This window comes from Centropristis striata, chromosome 15, assembly GCF_030273125.1.
Source record: "Centropristis striata isolate RG_2023a ecotype Rhode Island chromosome 15, C.striata_1.0, whole genome shotgun sequence".
Classification (NCBI taxonomy): Eukaryota; Metazoa; Chordata; class Actinopteri; order Perciformes; family Serranidae; genus Centropristis; species Centropristis striata.
The window spans coordinates 21,545,295-21,566,693 of record NC_081531.1 but is presented as its reverse complement, the minus strand read 5'-3'; the positions used below and the strand labels follow the sequence as shown (position 1 = coordinate 21,566,693).

At 39.2% G+C, this 21,399-nt stretch overlaps 1 protein-coding gene across 3 annotated transcripts in view; it reads left to right on the top strand.

Moving 5' to 3' along the window:
• The window catches only part of rapgef6 (Rap guanine nucleotide exchange factor (GEF) 6), an 89,852-nt gene that overhangs the window by 38,550 nt on the left and 29,903 nt on the right, over positions 1-21,399 (top strand). For all 3 annotated transcript variants that reach the window (XM_059351037.1, XM_059351036.1, XM_059351035.1), the window contains exons 3-12: positions 101-232; positions 5,771-5,951; positions 8,429-8,565; positions 10,956-11,114; positions 12,286-12,438; positions 14,129-14,293; positions 15,640-15,747; positions 16,033-16,236; positions 16,796-16,904; positions 17,034-17,277. In XM_059351037.1, coding sequence (XP_059207020.1) covers positions 101-232; positions 5,771-5,951; positions 8,429-8,565; positions 10,956-11,114; positions 12,286-12,438; positions 14,129-14,293; positions 15,640-15,747; positions 16,033-16,236; positions 16,796-16,904; positions 17,034-17,277 — 1,592 coding nt within the window. The remainder of the gene's footprint in view (positions 1-100; positions 233-5,770; positions 5,952-8,428; positions 8,566-10,955; positions 11,115-12,285; positions 12,439-14,128; positions 14,294-15,639; positions 15,748-16,032; positions 16,237-16,795; positions 16,905-17,033; positions 17,278-21,399) is intronic.

Here is a 21,399-nt window from a genome sequence, read left to right as displayed (position 1 = left end):
TATGTATTTGTGTGTTAGATGATACTTGGAGGTTTGCCTCTGATGAACTCAGATCCTTTTCTCCTTCTGTCTCTCTACTACTTCCTGTCTGTCTGAACAGCTTCCTGCTGACCTCAATAAGATGCACCTAACTGACCACGCCCATCAGCAGGTGATGCACATGCCTCCCAGCCAATCAGGATGCAGCATCGCCAGTGACTCAGGGAGTAGCAGCCTATCAGATATCTACCAGGTGGGTACTTCATTCCTTGTCTAAATCATTTGACCTTACTTGTAAACTTTGGGGAGGATTATCATGACAAATTGGTGATCTCTTTAAGCTCCAGTTCTTGAAAATCTTGTGTTTACTATCAAAGTATGAAGTTTCAACTTTAAATTTTCCGTATGTTTTCCCCCGTAGAACATACTTTACAGATAATATTTTATTATATTAAATATGTAAAACATGGAGAATTCAGACTGCAGGAGTACAGGTGCATCTCAATAAATAAGAATATGGAAAAGTCCATTTCCAGTAGTTCAAGTCAAACAGCCCCAACCAGGTATTCAGTGCATATAGATGGACATACTTTTCAGAGGCCAACATTTCCATATTAAACATACTTTTTAAGATTGGTCTTTTGTAATTTTAAATTTTTTGAGACACAGAATTTTAGGTCTTCATTAAATGTAAGCCATAATTATTATTATCAGAATAAATTAAGACATGAAATGTTTCATTCTGTGTGTAATGGATCTATATAATGTGTTATTTCCACTTTATGAATTGAATTACTGACATAAATAAACTTTCTATGATATTCTAATCTATTGAGATGCACCTGTATAATATCTAATAAGTTTGTGTGGCTACCCCTTTTTAATAATTACATTTTAGTAGTATTCTGTTGCTTTTACAGTTATAAAAAACGAAAGCTTTTAATTCATGAAAAATATACTTTTTCTCTCCCCTGCCGCTATTATTACAAAAAAACAACTATAAAGCCTGTTTAATCCGCTGACAAAGCCCAACTGTCTATTATAGCCTGCCCACTACCCCATTGCGACAACATCTGGTCTGTGGCAGAAGAGTTTTACTGTCGGTGGATTCTCCCCAGCTTGACTGCTCCAATTCTGTCTACCTGTAGCATATCTGTCAACCCTCGACCCTCCCTCCTTGTAATCCTCAGTATCTCGCTAATTATTGTGCATCAGTTGTGCGTCCTGGTGATCCATCTCCCTCTGTACTTCCTACTGTGGATGAAAGGTCACATGCAGGAAATTAACCTAACCTTTAAGCTCTTGTCTTTACCTCTGCTGCAGGTATAGATGCTGTAATATCGTCAGAGTACCTGGGTTTATAAAATCATTTTGCAGGGGTTTTTTTTTGCAGGGGAATCGAGTCATTATGACATATAGTGTAAAGTACATAATTTATGCAGATGTCAGACTTAATGCTCATTTCAAGTTTCTGTGAACAGGAATGTTAGGAATCCTTGTGCATGGGAGAACTGTAGGAGATTATTTACATCAGGAAATGTCCCATTTCCTCCCAGTCCTCTCCTAAGACAAACACACATGCTCATCTAGTGAAAGCACTAGAAACACGTAGACCTTTTGAAATTGATAATTGTTTCCTTTCATATGTAAATTAATTCATTTAAAATCTGTTTTATTGGGGCCCTCACCCATATGCTCCTAACTGATGCTTGATTTTATTGTCAGGAAACTGAGAAGCCTTTTCGGAGGTTTCATTTATTGCAATCACCCAGCTTAATGCAGAAAGTGTAAAATGGTAAATGTACAAGTAGCCTATTATTGCCGGAGCAGAAGGTCTTTGTATTTTACTCTCTCCTCTTCTATCTGCCTCACCTTTACGTGACATTTCTGAGCATTCAATAGCTCAGTGTGCTTTGGAATGAAATGCCTCTCATGAGTGTAGGGTATTCAAATGGCTGCGAATCAATAATCCATAAAGGGTACATGACAAGGCTGTCATCTCATCACTTTAATCCCTCAGGTCTCCTAATCTCCCCTCTTTACACAGGAAGTCGTAATAAATCCTTTTTAATGTTACCTGTCAGCCCTTACTCTTCTTTACATTGTGCTGCTGCCTTTTCGTTCCCTGTTCCTTTTCATGACAAATTCTTCGTACATGATTCTTTATGAGTTTGGGTCCGGAGGGTTTCACATTTGACTCCAGCTGGTTGGCATTGTTAACATCCATCAGTGGAACTGGTGAGGTCCATTCCATACAAACTAATGAGTGACTTACAAGTTAATGAGCTGGTGTGATCAATGGCCGCTGCTGGCCACAAAACTAAGGAGCAGATTTGTTTCAGTGAGGGATCTAAACAATGCTTTTTTTTTTGTCAAGAACAATTTGACTTTTTATCGCTCTAAATTGTCAGGAAATACCCCTCTACATCTTAGGTGGGCGCATGTTGTGCAGTTATGTACAGGTGCATCTCAATAAATTTAAATATCGTCGAAAAGTTTATTTATGTAAGACCTAAAATTCAGTGTCTTAAAAAGTGTAATATTGCAAAAGACCAATTTTAAAAAGTGTGTTTAATATGGAAATGTTGGCCTCTGAAAACTATGTCCATCTATATGCACTCAATACTTGGTTGGGGGTATTTGACTTGAACTACTGGAAATGGACTTTTCCATGATATTCTACTTTATTGAGATGTACCTGTAGGATAAGGCACTAGAAATAACATAAACTACTTACTTCAAAAGTAATAGTGCAAGGAGCTGTTGAATAATGTTATCAATTTGTCACTGTCAGGAGAATTGCACCTACTCTCAATAAACAAACATACTGAAATGACAGAATTCAGATATTTTCCTTATCCACCACAACCTGTCCTCCCTCCTTGGCCAGTCTGCGAGCGGTTACAGATTGATGTAAGTCAGGCCAACCTGGGTCAGACGTTTAACACAGAGACTTGATCTCTTCATCCTGAGATTAGATATTTATCACACGGATCTGATCCCATCAGCTCGTCTCTGACCCAGCCCCGTGTTTGTTTACAGCTGTCTTAAAGCACTGACCCTCTAGTCAGCTGTGGTCCTCAGCTGTCAAGGCAACAGACTGTTTTGGTTACAGGTTTCTCTTTTTCCCCCACTCTCCCCTGCCTTAAGCTGGCTCACAGTCTTTCACTTTATTTCCAACTCCCCAACTTTTTGACCCCTTCTGCCTCCTCCTGTTCTGCCCTTTCCCTTCTTTACATCCTCCTCCTGTCAGTCACCCTCTATTCTCTATTATTATCACAGTCATTATTCTCTCATTCTTTTCTGTGTTTTCATCTCTTGGCTATTTCCCAAACCTATGTGCATTCTTCTATCATTTTTTCTCTTTTTCTCTCCCTCATATTCTCACACTGCACTGTAAAATGAGAAGGTTCTTGGGCAGATCTGATGTGCCTCATCTCTAGGAAATGTCCCCCTCGCTCAAACTCAGTCTGAGTCCAGGGGAATTGGATTGAAAGGGCACATCCTGCATTCTGAATGAACTGGGCTCTCCAAAGCACTGAATGATATGTCAGTGGCAGAGGGAGAGAGGGAAGGCAAGGTGTTATTGTCTCAGTGTTTGCAGCACTGTTGTTTCCCACCAATTCAATGCCTCTATTTTCCAACAAAGTTGTAAATTGAAGACCACTTTTTTTTTTACAGAACTTTACCAACCGCTGTAACAGCTTTTATCTGAGAGTACAGAGTTCTGGTTGGGAACTATAAAAATTACACTTGCTTTTTAAGCTTTTGTCTAGTTCTGCACAGTGTTGGCCTGAAGAATGCATGAGACAAATTTCCTCCAAGACTCAATTAATCAGAGGTGAAGCGAAAGAAAAATATATTTTTTACAATGCAGAAAAAGCGGTTGCTGCTTTAAGGCAGGTTTATAAATATGTGATTTCTCTTTGAGCCCCTTGATGTTTATTATTGGTGATAAAGAAAATATTTTATTTTGGACAGGAAAGTATTTCTTTCTTCCTTGTCTTATATATATTAGGCCAAATTAAATGTAGCTGACGCAGAGCAGGGCAGGGCTGAGTGGCCAGTGTGTTTTAAAAGTCCTCTCAATAGCTTGTTCATCCTAATTTATGAAAACAGGAATGATCCTGTGCCTGAACTTGGGATGGACTGTTAGCTTAATCCCCTTGCCTCCTGGGAAACCAATAAAACCCACTGGCAAGGTACCAAATCTCCAAAGAACCCAAGAGCTCGATTGCTTTGTTGGTTACGGAGTCCATCCAGTAGTGTGTGAGACAGGAAATTAACTTTTCCCTGCAAGCTTTATTCCACTTTTTCTAAATCAATGACCACCCAAATGTAGATATTTTGGTGCCTACAAGTTAATTTCCCTTGGTCGTCGTCGACTCAGGCTTTCTCTTTACTCCACGTCAAAACCTCAAGGAGGTATTATGGACATTGTTTCATGCAAAATAACCCAAAGAAACAAAGAAAGTATGTGGACAGCAACACTTTTTATCCAGTTATAGGCAAATGTACAAACCTTAATTTAAATCAAAGTTTTCCAAAAAGTAAATACAACAGAATGTGATTATTTGCTATTACATACAGTATATTCAACTGAAAACTATTTAAAGACAGTAAGTTTTATGTTCAAACTTCACTTAATCAGCAATTATTGGCAGTTCAACCTTATAAACCCTAAATACAATAAACATTTTACTTTTCCTCTTAACTTTTTACTCATAAAAGATTAAAGGTGAATTCTCTGCCAAGTCTTGTTAAAAAATGTTTATAAATATAAATAATAAAATTTAAATGAATATAAATATTCATTTTAAGATTAGACAGACGATAGGCAAAAATTAGGCTACATTTTGTTAGCTTATTCCATCTGTTTTTAGGCCTACCTGCTGCAGGAGCTGACAGATGGCCTGCATTGCTGCCACTACCACTGGGGAGCTCCTCTTTCCACCTCTAGGTTGACGGTTCAATTCCCACCTGACCTGAAAGCCCCAATGCCCCTTTAGAGCCATACTCTGCCAACCATCTGTCTGCCCTGCACCGGGGAAATATGGTTGAATATGAATTATTACTGCTGGATTTAAATATTTGGCTGTTCGCCTCTGTTTCCTAGTTTGGGACTTTGAGTTTTAGCTCAGGGTCACAGGTACAGCTGCTCATTCAAGGTTATTATTCATATTTTGTGTAGATGATATATCACTGAAAATCGTCCTCAAATAAAGAGGGAATGGAATAGAGCTGTAACGTTTTTGAGGGGTATTTGACAGCTTAAAAATTACATACATTTTAATGTCATTCCACTGAAAGGACACATTTTCCCCAAAATCTGAATGCTGTTTGATTCCATACCTGAGATAGTTGTCTGAAACTGAAACTATATAAAAAACTGGTTCATAAAAATCCCTCTTTGAATGTGGCTCTTTTTTGCATTATATTATACATATTTATTGCTCAGCCTTGTCTTGTGCCCATTTCATAGCCCTATCATTTAAGAGAATAGACCCTGATGTGCCAACTTCTTAACTGTTGTGTAATGGTACTCTATATGGGGTGATTTGAATCAAATCTCTTCCATGAATAATCCAAAGTGCAGAACTTAAACTATTTAATATTTAGTTTAAAAATATTTAATGTCCTAAGAAATCCATAAGATGGAGTTTTCCATTGTCAATTCATGCTACAATACATAAAATACTTTTTTCTTGAGTTAAGAGACCACAGACTTCTTCCTAACTCCTTCTCACTGTTACCAACCACTGTGCTGCCTTCTCCACTGTCTTTGCTGCAGGCCACAGAGAGCGAGCTTGGAGATGTGGACCTGTCTGGACTTCCAGAGGCTGCAGTAGACAGCGAGGAAGAGGAGGAGGAAGATGAGGACCTGGAGAGAGCTTCGGACACTCTTCTAGGCCGAGATTTGGTCCGAGAGTGTCTTGAAAAAGACCCAGCTGACCGCAACGATGACGACATTGGTGAGTCTGTGTTTTTTCTGTCGAATATGTCTTAATGTTCACTTTAATTGGTTTTAGAAATGGTTGTTTCTTGCTTGCCTGAAAGCAACTAGTATAGAAAGGTGAACTTCACATTCAATGAAACAGCCTTAATCGTAATGAAATGAGGCCCTTGCACAGTGTGTTCCTCAACATCCCTTAATACACATGAGGACTGTCAGCTGCTATTTTTAGACTTCATTTTCACAACATACAGCCCTCACAGACAGCATCCATCATTCAGTAAGCGCAGAGGAGATACATAAATGCCTCTTTCACAAATAGACCCCTCACAGGGATTTCTAAACACCAGTACCCTTCCAGTGTGTATTTATAAGCATGCAATCAGAGAGACGACCTCATTAGTGGGACCTAGTGGGGTCCTGAAGGAGAAGGTGACCACATCAGAGAGCTGAGAAGAGTTGTAAAGGCCTGGCCTGCTGCGTGCCTGCTGGAAGGCTGGCCTTCTCATGGCCTTCAACACTGGCTGGTCCCACTCAGTTCATTCAGAGGAAAGAAACCAAGGAGTTGTGTGGCGTTCAACCCTGGCTCATTTAATATTTGAAAAAAAAAAGTGAATGAATAGATACATTTTTATTTTGTTAATACAGTTTCCTTAAGTTCAGTTTTGCAAATATGACACACTTGATTCAACCAGTAAAAAGTAAATATGGAGGATGTCATTTCCCTGTGTCACTCAGTTTTGCAGTGTATATCTTTTATACAATATTAAAAATTGTTAGAATTGGCTTCATTTTTTCCAGCTCAGATTCTGGGTCTATTCAGTCAAATTCAGTGAAAGTATTTTCCCAATGAAATGGGCAGAGATATTTACTGGCTAGCAACGTTGGTACCCTCACCCAAAGAGTTACCTGATGAATATTAGAAGCTGTAAACTTGGTTGAAAACTAGTAGGGCAGAAGAGGTCATTTCTGTTGTACCAACCATTTTTTCCCAGAATTTCTTCTATCTATTGCCTTTATAATGACTGGATAGTAGTACAGTACATATTCTGCCCTCTAAAAAATATTCACATTAAACAATCATAAGTAACATAAGTACTGAAACATCATACTTTGTTACAAAGTTTGTTGCAAGTTAAGGACAGTGTGCAATAATTATCTCTTCTTTTGCTGATGTGCATAAGATTTCACAGTCAAGAACCAATAAACGTCTGCTAATGATGTTTTTGCTGGCATGAAGACATATCTTCGGTTTAAGGGGTCAAACCAAAATAGTTTGGAACATTACAGGTGCATCTCAATAAATTAGAATATGATGGAAAAGTCAATTTCCAGTAGTTCAAGTCAAATAGCCTCAACCAAGTATTGAGTCATATAGATGGACATACTTTTCAGATGCCAACATTTCCATATTAAACATACTTTTTAAAATTGGTCTTTTGTAATATTACATTTTTTTAGACACTGAATTATAGGTCTTCTTTAAATGTAAGCCATAATCATTATAATTAGAAGAAATAAGATAAATTACAACATGAAATGTTTCATTCTCTGTGTAATAGCTCTATATAATGTGTTATTTCCACTTTTTTATTGAATTACTGACATAAATAAACTTTTCTATGATATTCTAAGTTATTGAGATGCACCTGTACATTAGTGAATCCTGAATACATCACTACATCTAAAATCGAATAACAACTTTGATTGATATTGATTCCATTATTACTTGAGCCTATTGTTAAACAATTTTGCCAGGTTACGTTAGTTAAATGAGCCTTTAGTATGATGCCTCATGTAGCTATATTCTACTTAGCTTGGCAGATCAGGATAGTTTCCACTCTTCATAATAAAAATATACTAGCTGTGTGATTCTGTCTTTTCATCTGACAAGCTTCCAGCCATCTGGCAATACTGTTTATAAACACTAAGAATTACTTAAAATACTGCAACCAGGTTGTTTAATGACCAAATGAAAGAAGGAAAGACAGGAAATGAATGAGGAGATAACAGCAGGGGGACTAAAAAGGGAGCTACTTAGCCAGGTTGCATAGTGTGCAGGCTGGAGCTGGGTCACTGTGTTCTCAGACACAGTGCAGAGCAGGTAGAGAAAGATCTGTGTGGAAGGAACACGGTGTGAATGTTTCTCATCAGGCATTTTAAACACTTCAACATTTTTACATTTTCTAAAACTTCTCTTTGTACTTGAATTGACACTGGCCTGGTGCTGGATGTGAGAGAGGTTTTTTTTTTTTTTGCAGTAGGGGGTCTATTTAAAAGTCCATAGTTTCTTTAGAAAAGCTGTGGTTTGTCAGTGGAGAAATCAATGAGCGAGTAAAATGTTTTACTCGCACACCTGAGGTGCATCTCTTTGCTTTGGATTACATCGTTGCATCGATATGTGCTCTTTACATGTTTTCCAATTTGTGTTCACCGTTTTCTTCTTTCTATTTAATAGCTTTCTACTCTCCCCTTCATCCTTTTTGTTCCAAACAGAACAACTGCTGGAGTTCATGCACCAGCTGCCTGCATTTGCCAACATGACCATGTCTGTGCGGAGAGACTTGTGTAGCGTCATGGTGTTTGAGGTGGTGGAGCAGGCTGGCACAGTCATACTGCACGACAAACAGGAGGTATGAATGAACTAATAGCACACTCTGAAATAAATATTTCAAGGTTTAAAGAGGTATTAAGAAAATGTCTTATGCAGTAATTAGTTAATATTTTTTCATATTACTAGCCTCTTTGCTGGAGGTTTCCACTACCACTAGCAGGGTAATTATGATGTGCAAAATATGTTTTTGTTTGTTTTATTATATATGCTTTCTGACGCAATTACACAGATTTCCCTGAACAATTAAATGGGTATTTTTCTTTATTCAGTCAGAAACAAGGTTTTTAATTGGGTCTTCATATGATTACAGTTAAAGCATTTTACACTTCAATGAACATGCAAAAGTTAAGATAAGATAAAATGAAAAATGGGAAAGAATAAAAGAAGCAACACTGGAAAATGCACTTAAGTACATGAAACCACAGGTGCTGACATGTTTCCCCGAGTACACACAAACACATCCTAACCATCTTCCAGTCCAAAGCTAATTCTTCTACAGAAACTGGAATGTGCAAAGTCACTGTAGAGTAAAAGCCCCGTCAATCACCTGAGCTGCTACACAGCTAATTAATTAAGTTACATGCTTGAGAATCGGGAGCTCTGTCATGGCTGTTTGGTTACACACAGCAGCATTAGAACCGACAGGGTGATAAATGGCTATGAACTGCCAGCCGCCGAGCTCCAGGAGGAAAGAAATCCACGTCAGCAAGACAAAAGCACACACACATAGACACGCATAGGCAGTGTGCGTCGTATAGCTGTCTGTGTCTCCACAACGTCTGTGTCGGGCCAGTTGATGGACAGGCCTCCTCTACTCTGTGCGTTTCTCTGTGGACTTGTGTTGAAGGTCAAAGAGAAGCACTTGGCTCCTCTCACAAATGAACACAGCTCTGCTAAGTGAGTGAGGGAGAAAAAGGGAGAAAAAAGCATCTGAAGTGGTCTAACAGAAGTAAAATGAGAAAGCGATTCAGAGGAAAGAAAGAAGGAGAAAATAAAAAAAAACGTAGAGGGTGAAACCAACAGAAATTTGTCAACTGGACATTTTATTTGAGGAATAAGAATAGTTTTCGCATCTTTGAAGGCTTCCATAAATATTCATGATATAGGTTTATAGTATATATGCTATGAGATGTGTTAAATTCATGCAAACTGGATGAAAATAACCTTTCAAGGACTTTCATGTTCAATATATTCTGTATGTGGTTCATTACCTAACCTGAACACACTTATTACCATTTCATCATCACTGAAAAATAAGTGAGAGGCTGACTGGAAGAAAGAGAAACAGAGAAGCACTGAGAGAATTGGAGATTTGCAGGGTGAAAACATTGAGAGAATGAAAAGGCAATGAGGAGGAAATATCAGTTATAGTTGCAGAGGGAGCCCCGGGCTCGTTCCCCCTCCCTCCATCCGCTCACACCTGGGATGAATGGCTTGTTATATTTTGCCTGCTAGCATTTCCCTTTTCAAAAGCGACCACTAGAGACACAATACCTCTTCACCACAATACTCATACCTCACACAACGCACATCATGCTCACATTATGACAAATGTCAGTTCATAATAATATAGCCACTTAAACAGTCATACTTGGGCAGCAGTGGAGCTCTTTTTCTTTGCAACATTACAGCATCTATTGTGCTCTTTGAAATCTAATCATCTAGGATAAAGGTTTGCAAAATGAAGCCAATTATGAGTCTTATAAAATGACACAAGGGCTGTATTTTATAGTATACAGATTCAAAGCTTCATACATAAAACTGATATTTGAATTCTAAATCGGCATTTGAATTTGCAGATTTTTTTTAAATATTTTTTTTTACTTTTTATGGGGGGGTAGATAGATATATATATATATATATATATATTTTTTTTTTTTTAAATCATGTATTTATCTAACATAATAGTCTGCTTCAGTGTTTGCTGGCCTTCGCCTTTCATGAACTGCAGGTTTGCTCTCCTGCTTAACAAACAGACAAGGCTGGCACATACTTGTAGTAATGAGGGGTTTTGGCAGGAATCTAATGGAACTGATGAGTTCTATTCATTAAAGAAAGTTGCTTTAATAAAAGAAAGACTAACAGATGAATTACTTTATTCAGTTGGAGGATTTTATCCAAGGATTTTTGACGTCATAAATAACAGACTTCCTAAGCTTTATTTGAACGCTTCAATAACCTCAAATGTAAAATTATTCAATAAAAAGTGTTTTGCTTACCCACAGTTAACCCATTATATAAGTGACATTGTTACTTGTGGGCCAACCCCAGTTATACACACTATTCTGTCTATATGTAAGGGTTGTTTTAACATATGAAGTACACATGGATAGCTGTGGAAATGTTTGTGTGTATGTTATTGAATGGCGCATGATTTTGAAGATGTTGTCACTGTGCATCTGTCTGCAGCTGGATCTCTGGTACGTCATCCTGAACGGGGCGGTGGAGATCAGCCATCCAGAAGGAAGAATGGAGACTCTTTGTATGGGCAACAGTTTCGGCATTTCACCCTCACTGGACAAACAGTACATGAACGGAGAGGTTCGCACCAAGGGGGACGACTGCCAGGTAAAGAAGACTCGTGCAGACAAAAAATAAATAAATAGAAATCCTTAGATAATTGTTGCTTCAATGTGATTAACAAAATAATTGGGCAACCTACAACCTATTGTAATTAAAGACTGTGAAAGAATTATAGCACTTACACTGACTTACATTTGTCTATTAAAAAAAGAGTTTAATTTGTCTCGATATAAGGGTTAGTCATAGATTGATAATTATAAAAAATAGTTTTTGATAGCCATGTTTTACAAGATATTACTATAAATGCTCCTTCATGTCTTCGTAATAACTATTACAATTTTTGTAGTTAATTTTTGCACTTGTTTAATTTGATGCAACATTTTTATTTATTAATATTTTTTTCTTACACAGTATAAAGGTTGGCAACTACAACTAAATTATGGCACATTTAAAATCAATTTCTGACTTTTATAACAAAAAGTTGACATTTTCTGCTCAAGGGCACTTCAGTCCTTGACCTGCCAGTCCTGGTATTCGATTCAGCAACCCTCCAGTTACAAGCCTGATTCCTAACCTCAGGAAGCCACAGACTGCCTATACCTCTTAGAATATAAACCACATTGCACATATGTATTTCTCAGACGTGTTTACAAATAGCCATGCAGGTTTCTCAGAGGAAGCCAGTCTGGATACAGAGCTGGGATGTAATGTTAATAAGTTAACAAAGGTTAAAGAAGCCTAGTGTGTACATGTGGTAACAGCCCCTCTGTCCACACTGCCCAGTTCCTCCACTGGACGCATCATTTCCTGTCTTCAGAAACAAAGGAAGTTGCAGAGGTAGGGCTTAGTTAGCAAATGTAGAAATTGATGATTTGGTCGAGAGAAGCGCAGCGAGTGACAACACTGTGGGGTAGTGAAGAGTCATGGCTTGGCACTTTCTGTTAAGTGTGAATAACAGGAAGTTAGTTTAGTTCCAGTGAAAAGCTAAGAATGCTACTGTGAAATGGCTAGTTGAGAGGACTTTTGGACCCCCGTAGGTATTTATATCGAGTTAAGTTGGAGTGAGAAAGCGTGTTGTTGGACCTCCCCTCCCATGTCTCTCTCTGCCCGTCGGCATGCTTCTTCTCTGCTGTTGTTTGAGTACCCGACCGTGGTGCAAAGCAGCGTTTTGCTCTACTACAAGTTCACCAGCTTTCCCCATGTCATCCTCGACCAGTTCGTCTGCATCGCCCAGGAGGACTACTGGCGCATCCTCAACCATGTGGAGAAGAACACACACAAGGTGGAGGAGGAGGGCGAGATTGTGATGGTGAAGGAGCACCGTGAGCTTGACCGCAGCGGGACCAGGAAGGGACACATCGTCATCAAGGTTAGCCATTTATAAATGGTTTCAAAGTGTTCAAGAAAGCATTTCGCTGTTCTGAAGTGTTTGCTGAAAGTCGTCTGGTCCCAGAGGTCTCTGTTCTGGATCTGACCCTGAACTCTGACAGAAGTCAATAAAGTAACACATTATTATTGTCTCTATAAAACATAATGCACTGGGGATGAAGAGGTTGGGTTGCAGGATGGGCTTGGGGTTTAATCGTAAGTTCACTTAAGGCTGGTGCTTCAACCAGAGCTCAACATTGGTTAACTGATATGATAAAGAGAAGAAATACATTTAACCTTCTTCAAGAACATATCCTTTACAAGATGAGACAGGCAAGGACACAGGAGGGTTTATTGTCCAGGGCTAAGCTTCATGTCAGCAGGCTAATACGCATGTTTAATCTCTGCTAAACTGGGTTAACATGAATAGCTTCTTAAATCAGATCACCATTTGTTTTTTTGTTCATTATTATATATATATTAAATGAACTGAAATGCCCCAGATTGATTCAAGTACCGTCTCATTATGAATCAACCATGCCCTCCCATACAGTATCTTACAAAAACATCAATGCAGCTGCTCGGTGTTCTAAGTTGATCGTTAAGAGGCACCGTTAGCACTATTAGTGTTTGCCGGAGCATTTTCTTGTACGCTACATTGCAGTGGGCTCCAAGGCCTTTTGATCCTTTACCCGAGCCTCCAGAGGCAGCCAGTTATTGATCCGTTAATGGGCTTGAATGATTCTCTTGGCCACTGCTCCGAGGAAGGCTGTGGGCTCCAAAACATATCCAGTGGAGATGAGTCAATTCACAAGTGTTAGCATTTCCGCTTCTGTTTTTGGCTTTGTTCTTTAAGTGTCAGACAAAAGTAGATGCCTTTTCTAGTTTCTGTTCTCCTTAAAATGAATCGTTTCCCCCAGAAACCTCTGCTCTGATTACATTAACAAACTCGCTGAAACCACAAGAGTATAGTTTACATTTACTATCCGGTACTTAAGAATAAAAATTAAAAGATTGACAGAAAAATGTCGTCAATGATACATTTAGATTGGGTCTTTTACAATTTGAGAAAAGTTGTGATACATAAGCAACAAAAGCTTGAGTGTGCTGAGCTGTTTCTGTTTATTTGTGTGTGCGTGCGTGTGTGTGTGTGTGTAGGCGCACATCTTTGTTTTATTGATAGGTGACTGACATCTCAGTTCAATAGTTCCATCTTTTTAGTTTATGTCGTTGTCACTTTTGTGATTTATGTCGTCATAATTTATTCAAATGTGTACACGTCTTGTGCCAGCTTCCTTCACCGTGTGTACATGTATGTGTGTGCTTCAGTGTGCTTGTGTGTGCGCAGTGTCTGCATAGATTATGTGTGCCCTCGTGTCATTTCAGCTATCTTGTATGTAGTGTGCACTATCATTTTTCTCCACATGGACAGGAAGGAGCAGTAACAAATAACAAATAACAAATACAATAAGAAATACATAAGGACTATAAAAACCCATACACCTCATATTTATTTATTTATTTATTTATTGTATATAAATTGTTCTTTTTCTCTTACGTGTGCTTTTTAACCTGTTTGCTGCTGGAAACTCAATTTCCCTGAGGGAGCTATCCCAAGGGATCAATAAAGTTTTATCTTATCTTATCTTATATCCTAATGTGTTTGTGTCTATGTATGTTTTCCAACCTAGGGAACCCCGGAGCGTCTGATCATGCACCTGGTGGAGGAACCATCAGTGGTGGACCCCACCTATATCGAGGACTTCCTGCTGACCTACAGGACCTTCCTGTCGAATCCAATGGAGGTCGGCAAAAAACTGCTAGAGTGGTTCCATGTGGACAGCCTTCGGGACACGGTGAGTTTCTGTGTGTGGACTGCTCATTTTGGTAGTTTTGGGTACAGTATGTGGATGGATTGGCACATTTGCGTGCAGTTGAAGAATAATATTGTAGAAGTTTGTGTGTATATCGGCACTTTAAAGTGTGCGTGTGTGTTGGGGTAAATAAACTACATGATAGGTCAAGTTCTCTGGGATGGGAATGTTAAGGTCTGTCTGTGCTGTTGCAGGGTCGTAGTGATGAGTATGCCTACCAAGTCAAAACTGTATATATTCATCTATTCTGTATATTTTATGTGTGCACGGCCCTTAAACTGGTATCAGCACTCCTAATGTTTTGTATTCATGCATGTCGATGAAAATTGTTGTGCCGCTCACATGCCGATCGATACCAGTTCAGCCAGCTCAGCTGTCCTTGAGCCCAGCAGCGATTTGTTCATGCCTGACACTCCCATTGTCCATAACTGCTTTAACCTAAGATTAGTCTTGTACTGTCAATAGTCTTTATGTGGTTGTCATTCAGGCTTATAATCTTCAGCTCCGTTAAACAGGATCTAATCCTTTACAGAACCAGCAGGGAGAAAGTAACAATACGTGGGAAGAGAGGAAAAGAGATGGTGTGAAAAATGAAGGAGAGCGTAAAGTGGGCATTGATTGATCGATGCTCTGTGTTGATGTAATGGTTGCCGCTCTGACCTTTTTACGTACAAAGGTTAGAACAATGTTACCACCAGTGTAAATTTACAGAAGTAATTGTTTCCGAATTCCCTTTGCTTTCGTTTTTTCTTCTAATTATTGCGGGACAAAAGAAGCTGCTAAGCAGAGGTTAAACATTTTCTCTGCAGCCATGCACATGGTCATTATTTAGGCTCCCTGCTGTTTCCCATGTTCTACCGGACAAGCTAATAAGCTCAGACTTTTTTCAGGAAATAAAGATCTATAAATCTATAAATGTACTACGTAAATAACAAAAAAAGACCATCGGGTCTGCATTTTGTTCGAGTAACAGTTGTATTGGTTTGGCAAGTTATTGTTAACTTTTATACATATGAGAAATATCTAACATGGGCAGTGTTTGACGGCATGGTTAAATAGTAAGCATGACTGTATTTAAAGCACTCATGTTGCCAAGCATGTAGCCTGCTGAGAAGCTACCAGCTCTCAAGGTCCTGCAAAGTTTTTAAACAGGACCTCTGACCCTACATCTACAATATAAGCTTCCTGCAAGAGCTCTAAACAAATTTCATAGCAGCTCACACTCAAAAAGTGAGGTGAAGGTGAAAATAAATTGTGACAGGAACTATGCAAAAAGAAGTGAATGTTTTGTGGTTTCCACTGAATAAAGCTTTCATTATGTCTCACAGGTAACGAGAATAGTGCTGCTGTGGGTCAACAATCACTTCAATGACTTTGAGGGTGACCCGGCCATGACACGCTTCCTGGAGGACTTTGAGAAACATCTAGAAACTACAGTAAGATCAGGCATCAATGCAAATTTACTTCTTACTTCCGTTTATGTTTTATTTGTCACTTTTTGTATGTTTCAGAATAGAAGCACAGATCAAACAATGACTGTGTTTATCATTTTTATTCTCACGTAAAAACATAAATGGTTTAAAAATCAGCATTTGCACATGGTGACTTTTGCAAGTTGTTTTCCCCATCAAAAAACGGTGTTGTACACCTCAGGAAACAATAGTTAATTTAAATGCAAGACTCCTCAAGCTCATCATTTTCCCATTTTTCCTTCTTGTCAGAAAATGAAGGGCCATTTGCGGCTGCTGAACATAGCATGTGCAGCCAAGGCTAAGTGGAGACAGATCACTCTGCAGAAGGCGTCCAGGGAGTCGCCGCTCTACTTCAGCGTGCAGGGCGGCAGCGAGAGAGGATTCGGCATCTTTGTTGAGTCGGTGGAGGCAGGTAGCAAGGCTGCGGAGGCCGGACTGAAACGCGGAGATCAGGTTAGGACATAGAATACAGAGTCAGGTACTGTTAGATATGATACATCCATACATACAACATTAAATAACTAAATGTTTCTTACCTGATAGGATGAAGTATATAGAATTGGTGTTAAAGAAATATATGGAAGCTTGACATCAACTGGTCAGAAGTCAGTGTTTGATGTAGCATACAGCAGAATGAGTGCTTCCAGAAAGATGCATGCTCATGCCAGATGTCTATGCTGTATCTCAGCTGTCTACATTTTAAAACATATGTAACTTCTGCAAACTACAGACTCATCTCTTCTGAAGGTGACATGAAACAACAGTGTTTCAATCAAGCTACAGCAGTCACATACACTTCCCTTATTTGTCATTCTGAAAGGACTGGAGCCACATTTTTCCGTTTTTGCATTTAGCTGCCTACAGATATGCTGAATCAAGAGAATCAAAATAATATAAGAAAAGGCGGACTTGATTACAACTAATGTGTTTCTGATTTAGTCAAGGATAAACACTAGTTGTTTCTGAGGGAAATAAGTTGTTTTTTGCTGCAATATTGTCTGTGTTGTTTCAGATTATGGAGATCAACGGTCAGAACTTTGAAAACATCTCCTTCTCCAAAGCTGTGGATATCCTGAGAAATAACACACATCTCTCCCTCACGGTGAAAACCAACATATTTGGTGAGCAAAGTCAAGAGTATTTGTTTTCACACACTAATGCACGTAGAATACAATTCACTTCAGATCATATTAGTTTTTATCATTCAAGATGATGAACAGTCCTCCTCCTCTCTCTGAACCTCCATCTAGTCTTCAAAGAGCTCCTAAGCAGAATTGTGCACGAGAAGAAAAACGGCGGCCCTCACATTCCCAAGATTCAAGAGAAAAAAGGCAACCGCTTCTCCATCCCCGACCTTCCTGGAGACATGGAGTTCCCTACAGACCACAAGAGCACCAGGAAAATGAAGGCCAACACTGTGTCTGGAGGACGAAACAAGATCAGAAAGATGCTGGAGAAGACGCGCTTCAGTATACTGCCTCCCAAACCATTCAGGTAAGAGATTTTATGTATACACTGTTGTCTGTATGTTGCAGGCATGAATTAAAGGTAATATTGCAGTCTAGATTTGGTTTTAAAACTTTGTATATACAAGTACAGCTGGCAGAAGGACACCAGATGGCCAGCAACTCAGCTCCAAATGTGTGATGCTGTTACAACTGTGCTAGTTCACCATATTAGTTCAAAAGGTAGCAATATCGATGCTTTGGGTTCAACATTAATGTTTTTATTTCACTTGCTTGACTGAACAAGTGAGTCAGAAATCTACTTAACCCAAGTCAGATTTTGCTTCCCCCAATACAAAATATTTTACAATAATTATTGGCAGTTGTCAGATAACAAGCGATATATCGACTGGCAGTTAAGGAGTGTTTGCAGAAACTTGAAATTTCTTTGAAAAACAAACCAGTTTTATCCAAACTTGTAGCAAAATTCATTATATATAGATGGAGTTGCACCCACATTCTGTGACACCACCTCACTGAACCTCTGTTTCCAGGATACTAACTGAAATGCTTGCTCCTGCTTCAGCTTATAAACCTTGCCTTAACCCACTTGATCAGGACTGCAACTCTTAGCAGAGATGAGACAGAAGTTAGCTCCTTTGATCAACAGCTCTGGGGAAAAAAAAAAGTTTGTTTAAATGTTTTTTTACAAGCAAGTTGCTAGATTTTTTTTAGTCCAAGGTGGTATTTTACTTGCCCCAGACAATCAGACAATTCTCGTCATTGAGCAGTGATGTTGTTGAACTGTTATTGCAGGTTTAAACAAGCAGTATCATGAGTTAAAATGGATTTTACCTTCCAGTTGGCCAACAATCCTCTCTAACTGGGTCTGTCTACGCTCTTGGTCATCTGTATTGTAGCAAACTGTGACCATTTGCTGCAGAAAATGTTGGAGACGTGAGCAGAAATCCAAGCCTTGAGCTTTGCCATTGAACTGAACCACTTATTGCACCTGAGAAAGTGATAGAGAAGCACATTTCAGCCTCCTCTCCCGGCTTCTAAGAGCAGGAAATGGAGAGTTTTCCCCCCAACTTAAACTAAAATGCTTACCTTCTTCTTTTAAAAAAAAAAAGTGGTGGTACACAGAAATGAATGACACAAAGTCCATCCCATTTCAAGCTGTGGTTACAGGAACAATGCCTGGAAAATTGGAGTTTGAGATGCAATTCTCTCCAACTCTTTCACTTATCTTCAGCTTCTGCAACGTTGTTTTGTGTCAGCCAAATCACAAAAAATGTAAAGGGCATCATCATTATATCCATCATCATATAATCATTGTCGTTGTCATCCATAACAAGCCAGTGCATTTGCAGCATCTGGAGCAATTGAAAGCAATTGTGCAGATGGAGGCACACATTCAATATTCCAGCCATAACGTGCTGATACAGGCTTGATTTCATTTAATCATTTCATGCCTCTCCAGGGCTCATTAAAGTCCGTACTGTGTCAGAGAAGACGCTGTTCTCGCCCTGTTAATTACAGAGCCAACCATCAACACGGCCCTCACACATTGTGTCAACTCACACACACACTTGCACAGCCGCTGTCATATCTACATCCCCTCCCTCACTTTTCTCCATCACTGTCTCCAGTCTATCAGTTTCCAGCTCGACAGTAATTATGTCCACAAAGCCACACAGTTTCCATGAAAACTGATTGTGTGTCTGTCTCATAACGCAACACGCTATCACACAGCCATTGATCTGACTCGGTGCACAGCTTCCAAAGGCCCTCCGCTGCATTCTATTTATCGACCAAACAAGGGCTTTCATTGCTTTTTATTTTGCTGGTCGGCTCCATTCAAACCACTCTTTGGTTCAAAGGAATTGATGGCTGATTAAAGGGACTGGAGATGAGATGGAGATGAGACGGGTGGTTCAGGTCAATCGGGATTCATCAGAGGCTGATGTAGGATGAAAATGTGACAGGAACAAATTTGTTTAGTGGGTGTACAAAAGTATAGGCTGCTCTTTGGACAATATCCACACAAGGATATAGCCTGGTTCCAAGGTGGTAATGGAACAGTCTTTCCCTCAAAACGGCAAAATGTTTTTTTGCTTATTTTTGTAACACCTGACAAGTAAATTTAAGGAAAATAACCTTGATTAACTATTTATAATCTCTTTAATGTCACTACTGCTGCCTCTCTCTGCTCTTGGCTGACATTGCACTCCACTTCAGACAAAGATTTCATATGACAAGGACACGCTGGCAATAAACAAGTCGTGTTTCTGCCACATGAAGATGTCCAGGCCTGTGCATGCACCTTTACACACATCCCATATTGACCAGCGCGGGTGATTTACATTGCACAGATTGGAAAGCAATAGACAGAGGTTTTAGCCTTTAGTCACTTTGTCTCAGAAGTCTCTGTGATTTAATGAGATGACGATTAAGTAGTAACCCCATGTCCCATGATGCCATTTTCAGCCTCTCTACTTCTTGCGATACAGCAGCAACACTAAATCATGATGCCGTCTCTATAACTATTGTGTTATTAAGTGTTTGTGCATCGCAACCTTCAAGACGTCCACATTTTACTGCAGGCTCACTGAACTGTTGCTGCTCCACCAGAACAGAGAATGGTTCAGGGAATTGTTACTGTGCTGCACTTATAAACCTGCCTGGACAATAGTAAGAGGAGCTCTAAATTCCTAAAAATAGCTTGTTGTCACAGCACTTGAAAATGTTACAATCTGTAAGGGATAGGTTTTTGTGTTCTGCCTTGTTTTCTACAAACCACAACGTTTGAATGAAACGTCAGTAAATTTCGCCATTTTTGTGCACTGTTTTCTTTTTCCTTTTTTCCCTAAAATTTAACCCTTACTGTTTGTGCTCCCAACATGAGTACTTTTTTGTGAATGAGGTCAAGTATTCAAGTTGAATATCCTCACAAGTCTTGCAATTTCCTGTGATGTTTCCTGTCCTCGCTGGCTTTATGAAACTGCTTCTGACATTTTTTCTTGCTTTCTAAACTCAGCAAACCTGTCAGTGTGTTCACACTCTGGCTATTGTATATTCTGTCAACCTACATGTGTTTGTGTTGTTTTAAGTGTGTGTAAGAAAAGAGAGACCTTGTTGCTCTGCTTCACTCGTATCGCTGAATCACTTCAGCAGAGCTCTGCTTCTGTTTTTTTATGTTTTGTTTTGCTTTTATTTTCTTTTTCACGCTTTTTCAATGTCGTCTCTCTCCTGTTTGTCTCCGCTGCTTCAGGGGCCTATTTGGGTAAGATCTCTTGTGTAACTCCCCATCCTCCTCCGACCATTTGATTCAATATCCATCTGCAGACCTGCATACAGCAGGCTGCCACACTTACACACACACACACACACACACACACACTGGCACACAGCACCACTGACCTTCAGCAACATTACTAGAGGACTGCGTTTGAAGATTTTGTGCTAATTCCTACTTGTGGATCCCACATTTCCACAAAGTCAAGGTGTTCCCCTCTTTGTTTTTCTCGAATTTGTTTGTTTTTCTGCATAGATGGTGCAGAACATATCAAGGATTTTATGGTTCAATTACAGTGTTGAATTATCGGCGACAAATGGTTTTTTATGTAAATGAGATACATGAAATTTGCTTTAATGCTTTTTCTATGCAAGTCATGTCATATTTAATGGACTAAATCCTTTAAACTGTCATCTTAAAACAACATTTTCTTTTGGCCTTAGTAATTACGGTTCAAAATATAGGTATATTATGTCTGTCATATGCCTGCATGTTTGAAACTGTAATCATATCAGACGTCAAGATCTCAACATGCCAGTCTAGTCTTATATGAGCCCCATGCTATTCTTATCCGTCTCAATTCCACCAAATCTCCTTTGTCCTTTTCTCATTTTTTTCCATCACCCTCCAAGTGATTAAATCTACCTAGTTTTTATGTCTTTCCTTTTAACTTCCTGTCTTTGTCTGCTCATGTCTGTTTCTACTGTCCTTTAATCATGCCGGTGCAATACCTTGAAGATTGCGGAGGCTCTGCTACAGCAGCACTCAGCTGTGTTAGTGGAAGCCCTGCATTACTGCACCATGTTCAGTACATACTGTACAGACACACACAAGTAGAGGGAAGCTACAATTAGTATGCAGAAGGAACCAGAT